Here is an 18,404-nt window from a genome sequence, read left to right on the forward strand (position 1 = left end):
CCTTCTTTAAATAAGACTTTAACTACTCTGCTTGTAATTGAGGCAATTTGACAAAACATATTAGTTTATACGAGTTACAGTTTACTACATTTTATGTTCTTACGGTCTGTTGAATGTGAAGAAGGAAGGTAATTGCATTCGCCGAATAAAGGAAATTTCAGCTTTTGTAAGTTTATACTAATTATTATTAATTGATCAAATAAGATTATAGATCTTGTAACACTGATAAATATATCGTATCTTTTAAATATATATATATAAATTATAAATTAAAACATGTAAAATGTTTGTTTTAGTCTTACTGTCTGTAAGTATTTAATAACATTTAAAACTAAAATAACATTAACTTTTGAAAAGTTATGTCAATGCTACACGTTAGAATAGGGAATAGGAAATTTCTTATTGTCAGGGACGAAATGGTATATTCGCCTAGTTAAAAAACATCAGAGAAGTCAAAATTCAGTACACATTGTGCGCTGATATTTGAGCACAGCCTTGTTGGAACCGCGAAGGTAACAACGGGTCATGAAGGTAACACCGGGCATAAAAGTAACACTTAGTGGTCGTATAGCTAACACAATGACATAAATGCAACACGTCGTGACCATATAGGTAACACTAGGTTATAAATATAGCATTTCGTGGTCATATAGGTCACACCGGCTCGTAAAAGTAACATTTCGTGGTTATAAAAATAACACTTCGATGTCATATATGTGCACTTATTGGTCATGGAAGTAGCGCTTGTGATATGAGTTAACACCATTGTAGATTATCATCATATATTGCAACTTACCTAAAATGTTCACTCTACCGCATACACACACATACACACACATATACACACAGAGATAATAATGTCACTCATTGATATGCTATGCCTTTATACCTTCCTTCAAATATTAGACACTCATAGTACATGAAACAAAATTCAAATAACGGTGACTGTATAATATATGATTTGACAAAAAACTATTAGATCATGTGAATCACGTTGACAATGGGAACATTCTTACGATCTGTTTATAAATAACGAGAAAACAAGAACCTCGAATAAAGGAAAGTTCTGTAAGTTTGTTTTAAACTATCAAATATAATATATCAATATCAATATATCAAATTAATACGTACTCGTTCTTCAACTTCAAATAATTAGTGTCTCTTTAAATTGTAAATTTATATAGATAAATATTGTATGTAGTACAGTTTTATTCAGTGTTTAATGACTCTTGTATAGCATAATATTAAAATTAGAATGACTATTAAAATGCCTTAAGTGTCACACGTCAGTTAGGAAAGGGGATATTTAATTGTAAAATAATGCGTTTACCTAGTTAAAAATCGTTAAAATGTTGAGATGTCAAAATTCAGTACATATTGATATTTCAACAAGACTTTCACCTTTCACGTTTGTGAAGAGCCTAGTATTATAAAAATAGTGTTTTACAAATATAACAAAAGAAAACATAAACCAAGTTTTGAAAGTCACACAAACATATAGCATAACATTAGCACAACATTAAAATTAGAATGACTATTGAAAATGCCCTAGGTGTAACATGTCAGTTAGAAAAGGGAATATTTAATTATAAGCGCACAAAATAATGTGTTTACCTAGTTAAAAATCGTCAAAATTTTGAAATGTCAAAATTCAGTACTATGCCCCAACGATAACTTGATATTTACAAACATGACTATAAATAGATTAAAATGGAACATAGAGAATTCAACATTTTTCTAACATGTTAAAATCTAAATATTTCTAGTTTTAGTATCAGTTGCAAATTAGCTCAGAAGTAAAGCGTATTTACTATGTGGCTTCGAAACTCAGCATCGACATTTGATTTTTATTTCATTTTTGCATAAAAATTTAGATTTCTTTATGTGCTCTTTGACAACACGACAGAGAAATATCTAAAGCCGATATGGTAGATTAGAAAAGTTTAGCATTATATCAAAGGTGATATTAATTAAATGCATGGACTAAAGCGAATAATGAACATAATAAAATTAAAATATATGCAAAGAAAGAAACGAAAATATGGTAACAAAAATGAAAACGAATAGGAAGAACAAAAAAAAAACATCTGAAAAATATCCTCCTGAGGTTTCGAACTCACAAAACGATTTGCAAATATCCAGTTGTTATCTACATTTTACCCGACTGAGCTATGTTGCCGTATACTCAGTGGATAGTTAAATGAAACAAATACTAATATTTACTTGTCATATAATGTGCAAGCATTTTGAATTATTATTTTATCAGTTATCATGAAATGGACTCGTCCTCGCGTTTCGGCGGGAATCACGTTATAATTGGGGATTAGTACATATGATAGACCTTTCACGTTTGTTAAGAGACTATTATAAAAAAAAAACATTGTTTAGCAAATATAACAAAAGAAAATACAAAACAAGTTTTGAAAGTCGCACAAACGTTACCAATTTTAGTAAACAATTTTAAAGCCATAAAATATATGAGCCGCGCCATGGGAAAACCAACATAGTTTGTTTTGCGACCAGCATAGATCCAGACCAGCCTGCGCATCCGCGCAGTTTGGTCAGGATCCATACTGTTCGCTAACATTTTCTTTAATTACAATAGGCTTTGAAATCGAACAGCATGGATCCTGACCAGACTGCGCGGATGCGCAGGCTGGTCTGGATCCATGCTGGTCGCAAACCCACTATGTTGGTTTTCTCATGGCGCGGCTCATATTTCTAAAAACAATTCACGATGATATGTCGTGTGTGTTTTCGTTATTATGAAATGTTACGTATTTGAGCCTAAAACAGCCCAACACATTCTAAAACAGATTTACGAAGTAATTTGCGTCACTTTTTTACATAGAACTATAAAAAATAATTCTTAAGTTGCTCTCTGTTCCGTAAATTTTTTGTTTAAAAACAACATCTGAAGAAAAGCACATATCAAAGCGCTACAGTCCTGCTAATAAACTAAACCGGAACTCTATATTGTTTAGCGACCACATAATGCGTCGTTTCTAAAAACGGATTTTAGTTGTGTTTTCAGAGCATGATATGTACATATACAGTTAGTTTTTGTATTTGGCAAGATTAGATATATTTAATTAGGATTTTGACATTTGAATTTATGATATTTTTTATGAAAAATTGGCATGGTATATGTTTAATGATTTTATCTAAATGTACGTATGCTTTATATTAATAGGTTTATAACAGTCAGAGTTTGTTATGTTGGGATGTTTTTGTTATGCAATTATATCAGATTTATATAACAGTGGTAGCACGTAACTTGTTCAATATATATTTGTTCCCGCCCATTGTTAGCATTTGATTTAATTTGGCTGAAAAGGCCTATTCAAGTATTTAAAAGTTTCTAAGGCCAAATATTAAGCCTTTAATATGGTTCAGGATTTACAAACTTCCATGTTCCATACACAGACAATGACATAATGACATTTCTCAGTTATCAACTTAATAACAAGCTCACGCACCGTCTGACACCAGCGTTACGCGAACTGTCACAGGGATACTATTAGATACTAACTATAAGTAGGAGTCTGTTCGACTGTTTTTTTATTAATTTTAATCCTGCTGTACACGAAAGGAAACTGGTTTCTGAAGAATAGTTATTATGTATGCATATGATAAATTTCCCTTTATTAAAGTTTGCTTAAATATCAAATCGGTATGGGAAACTTATCAAACCTTATCTGCAAATGAAAGCGTTATTTATTAATCCCGCTATTTCCAGGAAGTCGACAAAATCGTTCTCTGAATGAAGTGTTATTTTAGGATTTGGGAACTATCTCTGCAATACATGTTTTGATTGGATGATATTACATGAAAATGGTCAATGAAATACTGTTGTGTTTTCAGGCTTTCAGTGCTAGTTTTATATCACGTAAAAAGCCTATCAAAACCGACAAAATACTTTTGCTCAAAGCTTGTATCGTCGGTGTATTGAGTTTTTTCCTATCTATAAAACGCCGTTATTTTTCCTAGTAAAATTGCACACCAATTTTATATGAAGTATACTTTCAACTTTACACACATTAAGGATACTTTCAAATTCGTTAATCAAGAACATTTGTATCATCAGTTATTTTCCTTCCTTGTTTAAATTTAGGAAAAATGGGAAACGCAAACATGAAACCAGGCATACCTGATATGTTAGAATTCATCAAACGTGAGATAAACAAATGGTCAACTATTCTAGTCAATATTCAGAGGCAGCAAAGAGGTGACGTGCCGTGGGGTGATTATATTTATAACGAATTTAAAGAAACAGAAGAAAAATGGAGACGTCTAAGAATACAAGAGGTAGTTATCTAAATAGATAGTCAATTAAAAACTATCCGTTTTTCATAGAATTATCTCTTTCAATGTAATATTCCTCATTTTGAATGCATTTAAAGTTAAAACAGGTATGTCAAAAAGATTTGTGAGTGCACGCCTTTTTTAAATAAAAAAGATCATGTAAATGAACATTTGGGGTTGAAGTGATCAGGGTTGCACTGTCATAAATGCGAACTTATGGTGAAACATTTATGTTCGCCTCGTATATTTTAAATATGTCATAAAGACGACGTGCAGAACTCATGTTTAAATAGTGCCCACCCGAAGTCAAGGGAGATGTGTTGGATTCCTTTGTCAATAACGTTGTAACGAATGGATTGCCATTTTAATGTCATAAAACAGTTATTTACCATAGCTAAAACCATCATCCGTTTTTCAAAGATAACCCTAGGTCATTCCGATAAAAATACTAATGTCAATGAAGAAACAGCCCTATCATTGTCCTTTCTTTATAGAATAAATGAAACTGTATAAAAGAGAAAAATATTGTCACCATGTTTATTGTTATATACAAATATCTGTAAAAAGCTGCAAATAAAAATTAGTACATGCCTGGTCGTAAAGTGGTGTGATATTTCGGGTAAATAATCTCATTCTAATATACATTCAATTAACATCAAGAAATTAAAAATACCATGACCTTTCGGTTTTGACTGTTTGATAACGGGACAGGAGGGGGAACTAATTATAAAATCCCTCTCTAGGGAAGGAATTGATTGTTAATTGTCCCATGTCATGCTTTGTCCTGCCATTAATGGTTGTTATGGCTTCTTCAAAGTAATCGCGTACACATGCTTAAGGCTCTGTGGGTCAAGGATTCACATGGCTCTACACCGTCTTGTTACATATCAACATTACATGCTTTGTCGCCAGTCAAATAGTTTAAACTCCCTACTTGTGTCTTCCCATTGCCCTTTTCAAGACGGTGCCTGCTTCAATTCTTCTTCGTAGTCTTTTTTTCTGTTAAGTTACTTCAGTAATATTATTATTACATAATCTTGTGTTTAAGTGAACATATGCTCAGTGGCTGTGTACATGTAAACATAAACAACACTGATATTGATTCATGTGTAAATGAACTTGACAATATTGTAAATGCTATTGTCTCCCCTTTATTCTGATGCGATTTAGACAGATAGCCACAGGCAAGAAGTAGTACACAAAAGAAGTGATGAGTGATGATAAACTTAAAATGATTGATGTGGCCTTAAATCTATATAGGAAAAATAAATCAGCAACAAATAGACAAAGCATGATTAATGTTCGGTCACAATCACTATAAACGTTGTATAAGGAAAACTAGACATGAGTATGATAAGAATGAAACTTGTAAACTGATAGATGCCAAATGTATATATAACGTAAAGCTATACCGGAAACAGGTGTCAAAGAAACAAATATTTCACTTGATGTTTTTGAACAATATGATAAATCAGTAAATAATCCTGATGACCGTTCTTTCAATGCAGATGAAAATGTTTTACATTTTCTTAACAGATATTAAATAGGTTTTTAATGTTATGTTTGAAGAGTTAAATGTTCCATTTAATACTGACTACTATAATATTAAAATGAATGTTTCATACATGGCAAGCAATTTTGCCAGAATTGTAGTCATCGTTTAATAATTGTTTTGAAATGGGCTGCTATTTCCCTGAAACAATCTTGTAAGGTAGTACAAAAATGAAAACAGCTATATTCTAAGCAATTAAGGTAAACGTTTTACACAATTGTGAATTGATCGATTAAAAATCTGGGCTGAAAACTATATTGTATATGCAGAGGTACAAGCAGGTTTTTGTTTTGAATTAGGTTCTGTTGATAACATGATTTTTTTGCTTGATCTTATCAACTATATGATGAAACGTGGTAAAAAATTGTATTGCGCATTTTATTACTTTAGTAAGGCTTTTGTTTATGTAAAAAGGGATAAAAGAGATAATATATGGTCCAAATTAACCAAATTAATTCAACCTGGTATAAGCATGATAAGATGAAAGTTTTTTGGATATTATAAGGTCAATGTACTTACCAGTAATGTACTCAAGCGTTAAGTATTGTTTTCGCCATAGTAACTCATTTTCAGGGGCGCAGAATACAAGTGACGGACAAGCACAAACTATTTTTAAAATAAAGACGAGTCTATATAAGTATACAGATCTTTATGTAAGTTGTAGGGACTTAAACCCATTTAAATTTGTAGATCGGTTACATATGCAATTTTGCAAGCGTTTCTCAGGTGTTAAAGAAATACATAAAAGAGCTGTATACGGCGAATAAGGTCAATATTGTCAAAATTTTGATAATGTTTCTGGCATTCGATTACAGCTGATATATTGAAAAGGTGTATGTAAAAAACAAGATATTATGGATCACCCAAACAGAATAGAAAACAATGGTTCATTGTCAAATGATTCATTTCATGATGCACTCTCGATTTTCTTGAAGTAAGGTTATTTCAGACCCTTGGTTACTCTTCGCTATTTTTTGAATAGTGTTAAATGATTTCAGTATACCACTATTTTATAAATATATTTCGAATCAAAGCTTTCAGTCATATTTGGAAGTTGTTAGTGTAGCAAACAGCAGGATGAATATCATTTTGTATTAGAATGTGTTTTGTACATTAATTGAAGAAAACAATCTATTATTACTGGCGATTGAATAAGCAAAAATGTATTACAAACATACATTCTCTCATACCCTCGTGGCGACAGATCCAATCAGGAATGAGGTGGTGTCGAGAGTGATTAATATAAGTTGTAAAACTGCCTTCACAATCGACCTAAAATAAATAATGTATATTAAACTAAACGTGTATTAAATTAATCGCTAAAGAAATAAGGTGTCATAATAAACTTAAGCGCATATGTAGAAAAAACATCTGCAGTAAGAACAAGTGAACGACCACTTTTTTTGACAACAACTATGTTTGTATATGCTAAGTAACTGTTCAATGTTTATAACACTACGAGGGTTGTCCCAGATACTTCATTTTATCATTTCAAAAATAAGCGACGCATGAAATATAAAAGAATAATTGAGTGTATGTATACGCAAAAGTACTAGAATCTACGTTTGATAGATACAAATTTATTAGAATATATACTTCCCGCACATGTCGCCATATTTATATGTATTGTTGTTTTGTCACATGGGTCTCAGAATTTCTGGATGAAAGAAAATAAACTTTAAACTTGAACTTAAATCAAAACATGCCACTATTCTTATGCGGAGCGCTGTATTGGCGGTTTCATATTTTGAATTACATTTTTCTGTTGGATTTTTGTCCTTATCTTTTTTAAAGAATTGCTAAAAGAGGATTAATTTTTGTCAAAGACAAAATCGAGATTTGTCTTATTCTCAAAATTAGGATGTGACGTTTTAATTACCACAGCTTGACTGGTGTGGTAATTGTATCACATCTCTGACCATTTCATATCGCAGTTTATCACATGTTTGGCGTCTTGGGAATGAAATTAATTATTTACATAATTTTGGTACATTTTGTATTATATTAGTGTAAAACTGCATAGTCTTAGATGTCGTTTTAAGTATATGAAATTTTAGTCAAATGGATTTAGTCAATAATGATGATGGTAATTACATGAGTTTGCATGATCAAAATATCACTTTGCTTTAGAATTTATGTAAATACTTCACATTTACCTTAGTTTTAACATGTTAAAAGAATTCAGGCAAATTATTTTATCAGACTTTAAAATTTTAACATGAAATCAAAGTAATGTTGCGTGAAGTGAGGGATTTAGAACTTTTATGTCTTTACCATAGTACGGAAATCAAAGAGCCGGCAAAAATGAGGGTGGAGTCTATGAGGATGGACGTAAACGGAGAGAAGAAGAAATGAGGCAATTCGTTAATAAGATTAATCAGTTGTCGTCAGAAAAAGAACGATTTTTTCAACGTAATGTCTATCTTGAAAGACGGTTTGCAGATATGTCGAAGAAAATTTCTGAATTACAACGAGAAAATAATGAGCTTAAATCGAAGTAAGTATTATTTGTAATCCAGTGGGTGTAAATTCTATACTCAAATATCCAAAAGGAAAGGCTTCTTCGCGACTGGTTTAACACAATACATGTTTGGTCGATATGTCAGTCAGAAAAAGCTGAAAGACCGAGGTCTGATCAATGACTTAGGGCATCTTTGGCCATCTAGTTAGATTATCAAACTTTGTATTCGATATAGACAATAATATTTAAATGCGTACATTTAGTATTCATTTTTCCTATTTTCTAAAAAAGGAATAGGACTAAAAAGACACTACATTAAAAATAATACTTTGAAAATCATAATCTTCTTTAAGAACTATATTGACAGTAGTGAACATGTAAATAACCTTTCGATTTAGTTGATTTTTCCAATCATACTTACGTATTTTTACAGTTCATCACTGGATAATGAGCATAGTTTAAAAACAAAATCTTTCTTTTTACGAACAGAATGTTTTGTATATATTTAAAGCTGATTTTGAATTATTTCATATGAGGCCTGAAACATCTGCCGTTCCAAACTCAAAATCAGAGAGTAAGGTAAGTTAAGTATTTTAAAATGTCGTTTATATAAATATAACAGTATGTTACTTAGTTGTCTGAAGAGTTTTGTCGAAAATATGGAGACTCTTTGATGACGTAAGTAGTTTCTAATTTCTCGCAAGTCGAAATGACACACAAAATAGTAACAAATCATCGAGAATCATTAGATTTATATTACAGTAGCAGTTGTTTAAGACATTTCAAACAAAAGTATGTTATTCAAAGTGCTTGCTTCTGAAGTCTAGTTATTGTGTTATGTAAGTATTAGTAATACTCCAGTCAATTAAATATTATAACATGACTCCTAATATAAATCACCCGCCCATAGTTGTGCTATTGATCGGTCTATAGTTCAACCACAAATGTTACTTGGCTAAAGTCAACCCTTATTTTAATGTCATGTAATGAAACACTTACTGAATGACTTGCGAGCCAATAGTCAAAACAATTGACCGGCTAGCATATTAGTTTTACAATTAAGCTTATACTTACTTGATTTTTCCATCAGTTGATGCGTTAAGAAAACTTACATATTTATATGATGTTTCAGCAACAGTTTCAGGGGAATTTGCATGAAGCTGATCAAAAAATAGTGCAGTTACAGAAACAAATAGCAGAAAAAGAAGACGAAATGCAAACGCTTAAGGCAAATGTTGAAAGTTTGGAAATGCATGTTAAATTTGTCGAAGAAGAAAAGGCTAATCTTCTTCTAAGGTGATTCATTCATATAATCTTCATTTTTCATCTAGGTGTAACTTAAGATAGAGTCTTACTGGTAAATACATGGCTAACCCTATTATCAAAAAGGCAAATGCTAGTTAAGGTTAAAATTTCTGTATAGGAAACAGAAATTTCTTACTGATCGTACTAAAAGACTTTGGTTTTAGCTTTGATACAGTGTCATTTTGACTATGCCTGTGAACAAGGTCTAGTGACAGTGGGTCTTTTATGCTACCTAGGGTGAAAGGCTTTGGTTGGAAATCTTTTTTCCTTTTAAATTATGGAATATGCTTCCATCTCAAATAAGGAATTTGTCCAGCTTTGCTGCCAAAAGTTCTGTTAAGGACCTTTTTACAAATATTAGATTATACATGCAGAAATTTGTCCTTTTGTGCCAAACTTTATACCTAGTCCTTAATTAAGTGCAATTTTTAATTAAATATCTTGTCTTTAATAATTAACATGGAACATTACATGTTTTATATAATAATAGCATCTTCATTTAGGTATTTATTTTTATTAAAATCATGTATCATGCCTCTCTATGTCAGAACATCACTAACTGGGACCGCAATGGAAATAAGGGATTTCTTCCCTTTTTTTTGTGTTATCCCTGATATTGATTTACTGAAATGGTCCATTACACGTGCATATTTCATGAAATTTATTATTTTTTACCTTGCTGATAATATCATATCAAATGTTGTCATTGTTACATGTTGTTAGTGTAGAAATAAACAAACAAACAAACAAATAAATCACAGGCAAAAGTTATTTTGAATTTTATCAGCTAATTCTGAGTTGAAAAAAACAACAACAACACAATAGTAGCAATATAATAATCAGATCAAAGCACTAGGCACATCTGAAAGTCTGGCAAAACGCAGAATGAAGTTAAAATATAAATAGATGTCGTATTTATTAGATAAGGTGCTTGCATCTATTTTTGACTGTTGTATTCAAATTTGAATAATCCTCCTTCAGTCTGTAAAAGATAAAGTTTAAGCGATAAACATTCTGAAAAGGTCTGACTAGCGCATTAAGATTTAAATTCAATTTTACCCTTTAATATTTCCGTTGTACCAGAATTAAAGAGTTATCCTGTAGTGGCACGCATTTTTTTGGTATTTTTGTTTGTTCTGTTACTGTACTATACTGTTCCAAACATGCAGCCTTCCCCTAAAGTCGACTTTAAGGACACACGGTCTTCTTGTTTTAAATCTATGACTTTCAACAGCTAAGTAACACTTTTAAACTAAAAGATGAAAATTTAAATTTTTTTCAATTCCACATTCAGACACAGTTAACGCAGATATTACCTTATAAGCATTCATTTCTAGTTTCAATAAAGCTTTTATATATAATAGTTACTCTTCAAGAAATCGTGAAAACGAATTTATTTATTTATTTATTTGGGTTTTACGGCGCACCAACACGGTATAGATTATATAACGAAAAACAATCATATTTTATATACTGAAATATATTCATCTGTATGTTTTCATTCAATTATTACTTGAGAAATAACTTGTACCAATTAAATAATTTGATAGGCTCAGCAAAATGTCCGGAGATAGGCTGATTGACAACAACCCCGCAATTGCGGATTTGAGTGATCCGAACAGACCGACAAAACTTGGAGAAGTTTACTCTGAATTGTATGATAACGAATGGACAAATGCTTTCGAGAAGTTACAGAAATCTGGCTATGAAGAGGACACTGTTGTCGACACATTGCAGTTGACATTACAGGTAAAATAGTATATTATCTTTAATCTTTAATATATTCATATGTAGTAGTTAGTATTTTTATTGTATCTAGTCTATTCTGAAAACTTCTGAGAAGTCGATTTTTATACTCAACAGAGTGTAGTTAAAACGTTAATCATTCGTCAGTGGCAATGTTTATTTTTTATTTTGATGATCCCGACCAGATTTTATATATTGATAGATTAACATCTTCCGGGGTGATGCCCATATATTCAATATTATATCCTCGTGTAATATTGTGTTTATTGTTGTAGTGTCTGTCGGGCCTCTGTTTATCATTGCAGTATAACGCATTAAGAAACGGACATGTAAAGAACTGAAATTGAATGTTTTACAAATACTTTAACCGTCTCGTTTCGCTACAGTGCTTATGTTAAGATCAGTTGATAAGTTTCATTTTAAGTATTATTCCTGATATATGATTACTTCAAGTTCATTATTTGTTTTACCTCTTTAAAGATAAAAGCGAGTTTTTCTAGATTTTGTACGCGTTAGAGAGTTTACGAAAGAATAAAAATTTGGATTGGTTTTGTTCAATGATGATTGGAGTTGTACTCTTTAAAGAGCAATGATATTCATTTTAAGACAGAGTGATAGAACTTTCATTCTGACTTTTCTTTCTTATTTCCATCTATCTGTATATTAAGTTTCATTGCATATCTTTTATCGGACGTACAAAAATGCGTCGCGACTTGGGATAAATATAAACTAATTTTGCAGACATTGTGACTAGAAGCCAACTATATTTTTGCTCTGTATTAAAAATTATAAAGAAAGATCGATGTAATACTTCTGAATTTTCTCTCTAATCTGCAAGCATATATTATAGCCATCAAATGCAGACAGTTACTATCAAACTAAACATGTCTTATATTTACAGAATGTATTCAAATTTTGTGAGATGAAAGCCGGTATGGTATTGAAAAAATCTACAGATGCGGTGAATTTGCTATTTGAAGAGTACAAGAGATCAGTATCAGCATTGGTATTTATGCTTTAACAGCTTTAGAATCTTGTCTGTCAAACTTGACGTCTATAGTTCATAGTTAAGAAGATTTGTATCTAGGGGTAAAGTCATATTTCGCAGGAATAAAATTACACTTTAAGAAAACTTCAAAACAAAAGTTTCATGGTGTAAATTAGTTTTAATAACTTGGACAATTATGTCAAATGTTTATCAAGTATGTTCACTTCTTAAACACATTGGATATGGAATGCAGAAGTTTTTACTCAGTTTGAGTTTTTGATTAATCAAGTATAAATGAAAACGAAATGTTACAGGATTTCCCTTCCATAACTTTTATAACAAATGTGTATTTCACTTTTAAGAGTACAGAAAATGAAATTTAACAGACGAACAACCCATGTTTAGTTAAATTGCACTTCACTCTCACTATTTTCCACTGTTAACATATGACTGCTAGCTTTTAAATGGAATGTAACTATTAAATATGCTTTATGTCCTATTTTATTTTCATCTTATTGGAAACGGTGATCAATTGATTTTCTATCTTACATTATTTTAGGTACCTGATCACCTGACAGTTTTGCATAAGAGTGTAAGTGAATTTGTATTAGTCTTGAAATTCCTCTTTTTATTTAAAAATCTAAATAATAATTAGCATGTAATGTTGATCATATAACGGTTACGTGATATCAAGTTTCTATGTAAAAGGAATTCTATATATGATTTATTGCAAATATAACAGTACCTTAGTCGTTAACCTCTATAAACAATGGCATTGCATTTATAAATATTCTTTGACGTAAGTTAAATTTAAAGAAATAGAGGAGAGTACTTGCACATATAATACATAATTTTATCATACACTTTATGGTCTCTATTTTACTATATTTAGCCGCGTTAACTAACAGAGTAACGTTATTGTCTTAATCTTTTAATACATCTTCTACACACGAATAACTTAGTACGTTTATTCTGAAAGTAAATAGGAATAAAATATGGAACATATATAAAACAGACTTTTATGTTATAGATTTGAAAGATAATTTGATTTAATACATCGAAATAATACGAAGAGGCATTCTCTAATTCCAAAGAATCTTCTCACAGGTTTTATTATCTTAATATCTGTGATAAAAAACAAGAAAATATAAAAGATCAAGTCTAAGTGCGGAAAAGATTTTACACACGCCACAAGGAATTTTAAGACTGCTGTTGTGACAGTCAATAAAAGCTATTTTTTCTTGTAATTAGCAAACAAAAAAGGGAAGTGTTACTGCTGAAGAAATAAAACTGCAGCAAAGATGGAAACCAAAAAGTCTTCAATCGAATACTGAGGAATCAGAGAGCAAACAAATGTTGATGAGCACTGGAATGGTATTTCTCCCTTTTACCCACAGATTCAATTGAAAGTGCTGCTAATAAAATATGTCTTTTATTACTTCATTCATTAACCAAATAATTGATATCTATTAGTTTTGATACGACAGTATCCTCTGAATAGTCCAATTTTATCTTATCACTCCTATTCATTTATAAACTGCTGGTAAGCTGAATGCTAACCTGTAACTATAACAGTATCTTATGTACCTAATGATTTTGTAGACAATTAATAAATTCAAATATGTGTATGCTTACTGCTGTGAATGGTATAGCAGGAAATAACAGTTATTTTCCAGGGAGAGAAAAAAGAGAGGCTTAAGAAAACAGCCGAAGGTAAATTGATTCAGCTTAGGAAAGAAGTTGCTGTATCCATGGTGCCAATTGTACAGGAGGTATAGTTCATTTCCTGTTTAAGGTTATTCACCAGTCCTAATTTCGTTTGTATCTTTGATAGATAAATGATATATAAAGCAAACTAATAACTAGTATTATTCAATCATAAAAGAGACAGATACATGGTTAGACTTTTTTCTATTTTTCTCTATGACTAACTTGAAATAAGATAAATTTCTCTGCTTATCTCATATATTGAATGACCCGTATGACCTTAGCCTAAACCCAACATAACAAATACAACTCAATTTTCTAACTGCAGGCCTACATGGAGGCTAGTTGGGATCCAGAGTGTCTTGAGGAGCTCAAGACTTTCATATTAAAATGTCTATACCTCGGATGGATGATGGTTGTCCAATCACCACCAATGGTCCTAGCTACTTGTGAAGCAGAGGAAAAGTTTGATAAAAATAAGTTTAAAGAGTACACAAAGAGTGGAGATGTCGTCGACTTTTTAGTTTGGCCAGCTTTGTTGTTAGAAAAAGATGGTTCTGTAGTCGTCAAGGGCGTTGCAGAGGCAAAAAGAAAATGAATCATACACAGTTATTTACCCTTTTATTTACGTACTAGTATATCATCTGCTCGAAATAGTCTAGATTATCACAAGTATGTACCAAGATGAGTGTTGGATATCACTGTAACGGCATACTTTTTATATTATTTGTACACAATACCTCTGATGTGGTATCTACATAATGACTTAAATTACTGTATAAAACGCAAATGTAATATACACCGAAGTGCAAAAGAAATGGAACACTTGAATGTTTGTATCTCACCAATGAACAACTAAATTTATTTTAAAAGATAATACTGCAGCCCTCTTGAAATAATTATACGAATCTGAAAGACAAACAATAATTCCCCTCTCTTACTGTATGAGATATATAATAACGATTTCAAAACGATATCAAGGATTAATATACTATGTCAAGGATTGTTATGTTCATCATTGACTACAGCCATCAAATATGTGTCTGTTTTGTGTGTTTGTTTTTTTTTTACTTTATAATTGTAACGTACAAACAGTTATTTTGTTGCATAATAAACGCAGTTTCGGCCGGTGTTAGAATATTGAAAATAAATTTCTTGAATATGAAGTGTTAATTATAATATTGTTGATTTAACAGAAAAAGAGGAAACCTCACAGGTCGCTCAACATGACAAAAACGAAAATGTTGCAGGTTCGGTTTGCTTGAGCCTGTTTATGGACGGTAGTGGAAATGTAGGCTACCGTCCACGCCCTCTAGCCCCGGGTTGAGCAGAACTCAACATTTACACATGCTACAAGTACGAATTATCAATTTAGAAACATCCGCAGATGTATAAGTCTATGTCGATAAAACATATTCTATTTAAATTTTCGACTTCATATTCTTTCACGTTTAAGGAATGGTTTACGTAGCGACTTTGATTATGATCCTTCGAAAATAACCTGTTTATTATTTACTTATTGGTACTCATAACAAGTGTTATTAATACTGTAGGATCAGTATAAAATATACAATTAAGATAACTTCTAAATATAAAATGGAATTGCCTTAGGATGTGGCGAAAAAGTATGATGTATGTTCTAAAATCTAATGTTCTCAGAGACACATTACACGCACACTGTGGCATGTTAACAGCAAAAAGATTTATTTGTCAAATTTAGATGTAGGATAACACCAAGTCACTAGTCACGTGTAATCAATGTTTTAAAGTTTGCAAACCAGTTATTTAAATTTCGTTCATGTATTATCTATTTCATTATGGAAAACTACTCTTCATAAATGTTGTAACAGCTCAAATTTCTAGACAAGTTCAGCATTGCCTTCTGCTAAACACTTGATTACTACAAACACAAGTTAAACCATTGTATTGTAAGAGGGTGCATCAAAACGAAAAAATGGAAAACAACAGGTCGGCCAACACGACAAAAATGAAAATGTTGCAGGCTCGGTTTGACTGAGCCTGTTCGTGGAAGCTGGTGGAAATGTGGAAACCCTCCGCGCCCTCTAGCCCCGGGTGGAGCAGACCTCAACATTTATATATGTTACAAGCAAAATTGCAATTTAAAGACATAAGATATCTTTTGAATAAGGCGATATTCAAACCTAAAACGAACTACATGTACAACCTCTCTCCATTATGTATGAATTTAACTTAGTGTTATTTCTAATCAACATTTGTATTTTTTTTTGTCGTAACGTTTATCTAATTCAGTTTTCTTATTCGGTATCGTGTTTAGCACAACGCTTTAAAATATATCTAAGCTGTTTCATTACATATAATTTCAATGTAACGTTTGGGCACTTGTTACATTTAAGTTATGGCTTTATTATTGATTCAGAAGTAATATTTCTACTGCTGGCCATTAGAAGTTTTTTGTCTATAAAGTCTGCACATGTGAAACTCTTTGCATCATTCGTCTTAAAAAAAATATGCAATATACATATCAAAGGAGGTAATATGAAAAATAGAAGTTTAAAATAGCGATAATAACGACAGTGCAAATGATATTATTTTCTGGTAATTTACTACAGTAGAACACTTAAATAAGCTCACTTTTTAGATTTTCAATACTTTTTGTGGGAAGGGGGAAAGTGCTATTTTTGCAAGCTGAATTTTGTATTTCTTTTGTTTAGTCTAGATTTACGCAGATTTTATATGTACATGGAAATACAAACATATGGTGAAATCCCGTCGAGTTATTCAGTTAGTATCTAAATATTACAATCAGGCACATATCAATAAATTGGATAAATGAGGTAAATGTATCTATTCGACACATTAATAGACACAATTTATAATTTTTTGCTTTCGGTTGCACAAATGATCCCCAGATTTCAAAGCTGTGTGGAAGCAGTGTTCAAGCGGCCTATACATTCTCGTTCGTTTTTAGACAATTGCACAGGTTTCCCAAAGTTATACTATATCATTTAGACTAACCACTCAGATTGCTGTCTTTCTGTGTGAACTAAACATTATACAGACTTCAATTCATTCACCATGTTTGTTTAATCGTATTTAAGGTACAATGTAATAAAGATTTAATCACTCGGCCACGGGTGCCTCACAAAAATATATTAATTGCTTAACACGATATAACATTTGCGCTGCACTGATGTATTAAATATATTCGATTTTAGCCCGATAGATTAGAAAACGGTACTGCAAATGGTACCAACACAGTAACCAATTAACATTGCGGTCAACATCCCCAGAAATCGAGCAAAGTATGCGTTCACGAGAGGTAACGAAAAGTGCAACATCCATCTCACACACACACACAGCATCAGCTTAAGCGATACTCACTGATGTATGTCCATTGAGTCAAAGGACCAGATAATATAACAACACTGTCACGTATATTACTAATTTAAATACTATTGTTGTGGTAGTCAATAAAATATATTGAATTTTCCTCAAACACAGAGAACTACCTATAATTTATTCATATATTGACGTATTGACTTGCAAAATGTGCTTCCTTTGTTTTAATCATGCATATACAGACAACCCTGTATTATTAAGCAGCAAGCCAAGGGTGTGACCCTATCTGACTGCTTAAGGTAGGTAGTTGATTGCGACAAGTTGAAATTAGATCACTAACTCAATACTGAAAGTTAGTAACTTAAGGTAAGTGGCGGCTTAATACAGGTGTCCTCTGAGGCAGGTTTAACTGTAAACTGTACTCAGTATGAGCACCTCATTTCCATTTTAACAGAAGCCTGTATTTCAATGTGTTTGAATTGCTATTTAGGTGTTTTATGAAAATACAAATTTAGTTCAGTGCGTTTCGCAATTTTTCTACAATATATATATGTATGGAAATAGTCTCTTATTCATATTTAAATTCAGACATCTGGGAAGTACAGAATGTACACATCAAATGTGTAACAATACAAAATAATTCTCTGGGCTTCTTTGACTTTTCCGCTGAGGACCAATGACTTTAAAATAATTTCAGAGTTTAACAATCATCGAGTATAATTGATTAAAATCGAATGTATGATGTATCTGAACATATTATGCTTTCATGACATCACCATTCCTACATCACACAAAGTTCTGAATTACATTTTAAACAATAAGGCCAACAGCTTCAGCTTCTTCAGATGTATATTTGTTTAAAACCCACGTTGAAAGAAATTCTTATTTACAATTTTTATGGTATGGTATGTTGATTTGTATATCATATGACTGTAAATATTGACCTTTCACTCATGGATTTGCCGATCCTATTCTGTCGTTCATTTCGCATGAACACCAAAAAAAAAATACATTTCATT

At 31.5% G+C, this 18,404-nt stretch overlaps 2 protein-coding genes across 3 annotated transcripts; both read left to right on the top strand.

Annotated features, from left to right (window-relative positions):
- The first annotated feature begins 34 nt into the window (after positions 1–34).
- LOC128557404 (uncharacterized) lies at positions 35–11,710 on the top strand. The gene is made up of 7 exons (XM_053544754.1): positions 35–166; positions 4,115–4,308; positions 8,137–8,354; positions 8,855–8,897; positions 9,451–9,614; positions 11,174–11,372; positions 11,645–11,710. Exons 2-7 carry the CDS (start codon positions 4,120–4,122, stop codon positions 11,708–11,710), a joined length of 879 nt encoding a protein of 292 aa, XP_053400729.1. The 5' UTR covers positions 35–166; positions 4,115–4,119.
- A 559-nt stretch (positions 11,711–12,269) lies between these two features.
- LOC123557876 (uncharacterized) lies at positions 12,270–15,226 on the top strand. 2 transcript variants are annotated; one of them, XM_053544246.1, is made up of 5 exons: positions 12,270–12,375; positions 12,917–12,949; positions 13,609–13,731; positions 14,034–14,129; positions 14,393–15,226. In XM_053544246.1, the coding sequence occupies exons 1-5, from the start codon at positions 12,292–12,294 to the stop codon at positions 14,660–14,662; spliced, it is 606 nt and encodes a 201-aa protein (XP_053400221.1). In that variant the 5' UTR covers positions 12,270–12,291; the 3' UTR covers positions 14,663–15,226. The 2 variants fall into 2 exon arrangements, with proteins under 2 accessions (XP_053400221.1, XP_053400222.1); XM_053544247.1 differs by having other exon boundaries at positions 13,621–13,731.
- Positions 15,227–18,404: the final 3,178 nt, after the last annotated feature.

This window comes from Mercenaria mercenaria, chromosome 5 (assembly GCF_021730395.1).
Source record: "Mercenaria mercenaria strain notata chromosome 5, MADL_Memer_1, whole genome shotgun sequence".
NCBI classification, from domain to species: Eukaryota; Metazoa; Mollusca; class Bivalvia; order Venerida; family Veneridae; genus Mercenaria; species Mercenaria mercenaria.

Coding starts and splice junctions, on each gene's coding strand:
- LOC128557404 (XM_053544754.1), top strand. CDS start 4,120: ATGGGAAACGCAAACATGAAACCAGGCATACCTGATATGTTAGAATTC. Junction 9,615..11,173: donor AAGGCTAATCTTCTTCTAAG/GTGATTCATTCA, acceptor ATAATTTGATAG/GCTCAGCAAAATGTCCGGAG. Junction 11,373..11,644: donor CATTGCAGTTGACATTACAG/GTAAAATAGTAT, acceptor TTATTGTTGTAG/TGTCTGTCGGGCCTCTGTTT.
- LOC123557876 (XM_053544246.1), top strand. CDS start 12,292: ATGAAAGCCGGTATGGTATTGAAAAAATCTACAGATGCGGTGAATTTG. Junction 12,950..13,608: donor TGACAGTTTTGCATAAGAGT/GTAAGTGAATTT, acceptor TCTTGTAATTAG/CAAACAAAAAAGGGAAGTGT. Junction 14,130..14,392: donor TGGTGCCAATTGTACAGGAG/GTATAGTTCATT, acceptor TTCTAACTGCAG/GCCTACATGGAGGCTAGTTG.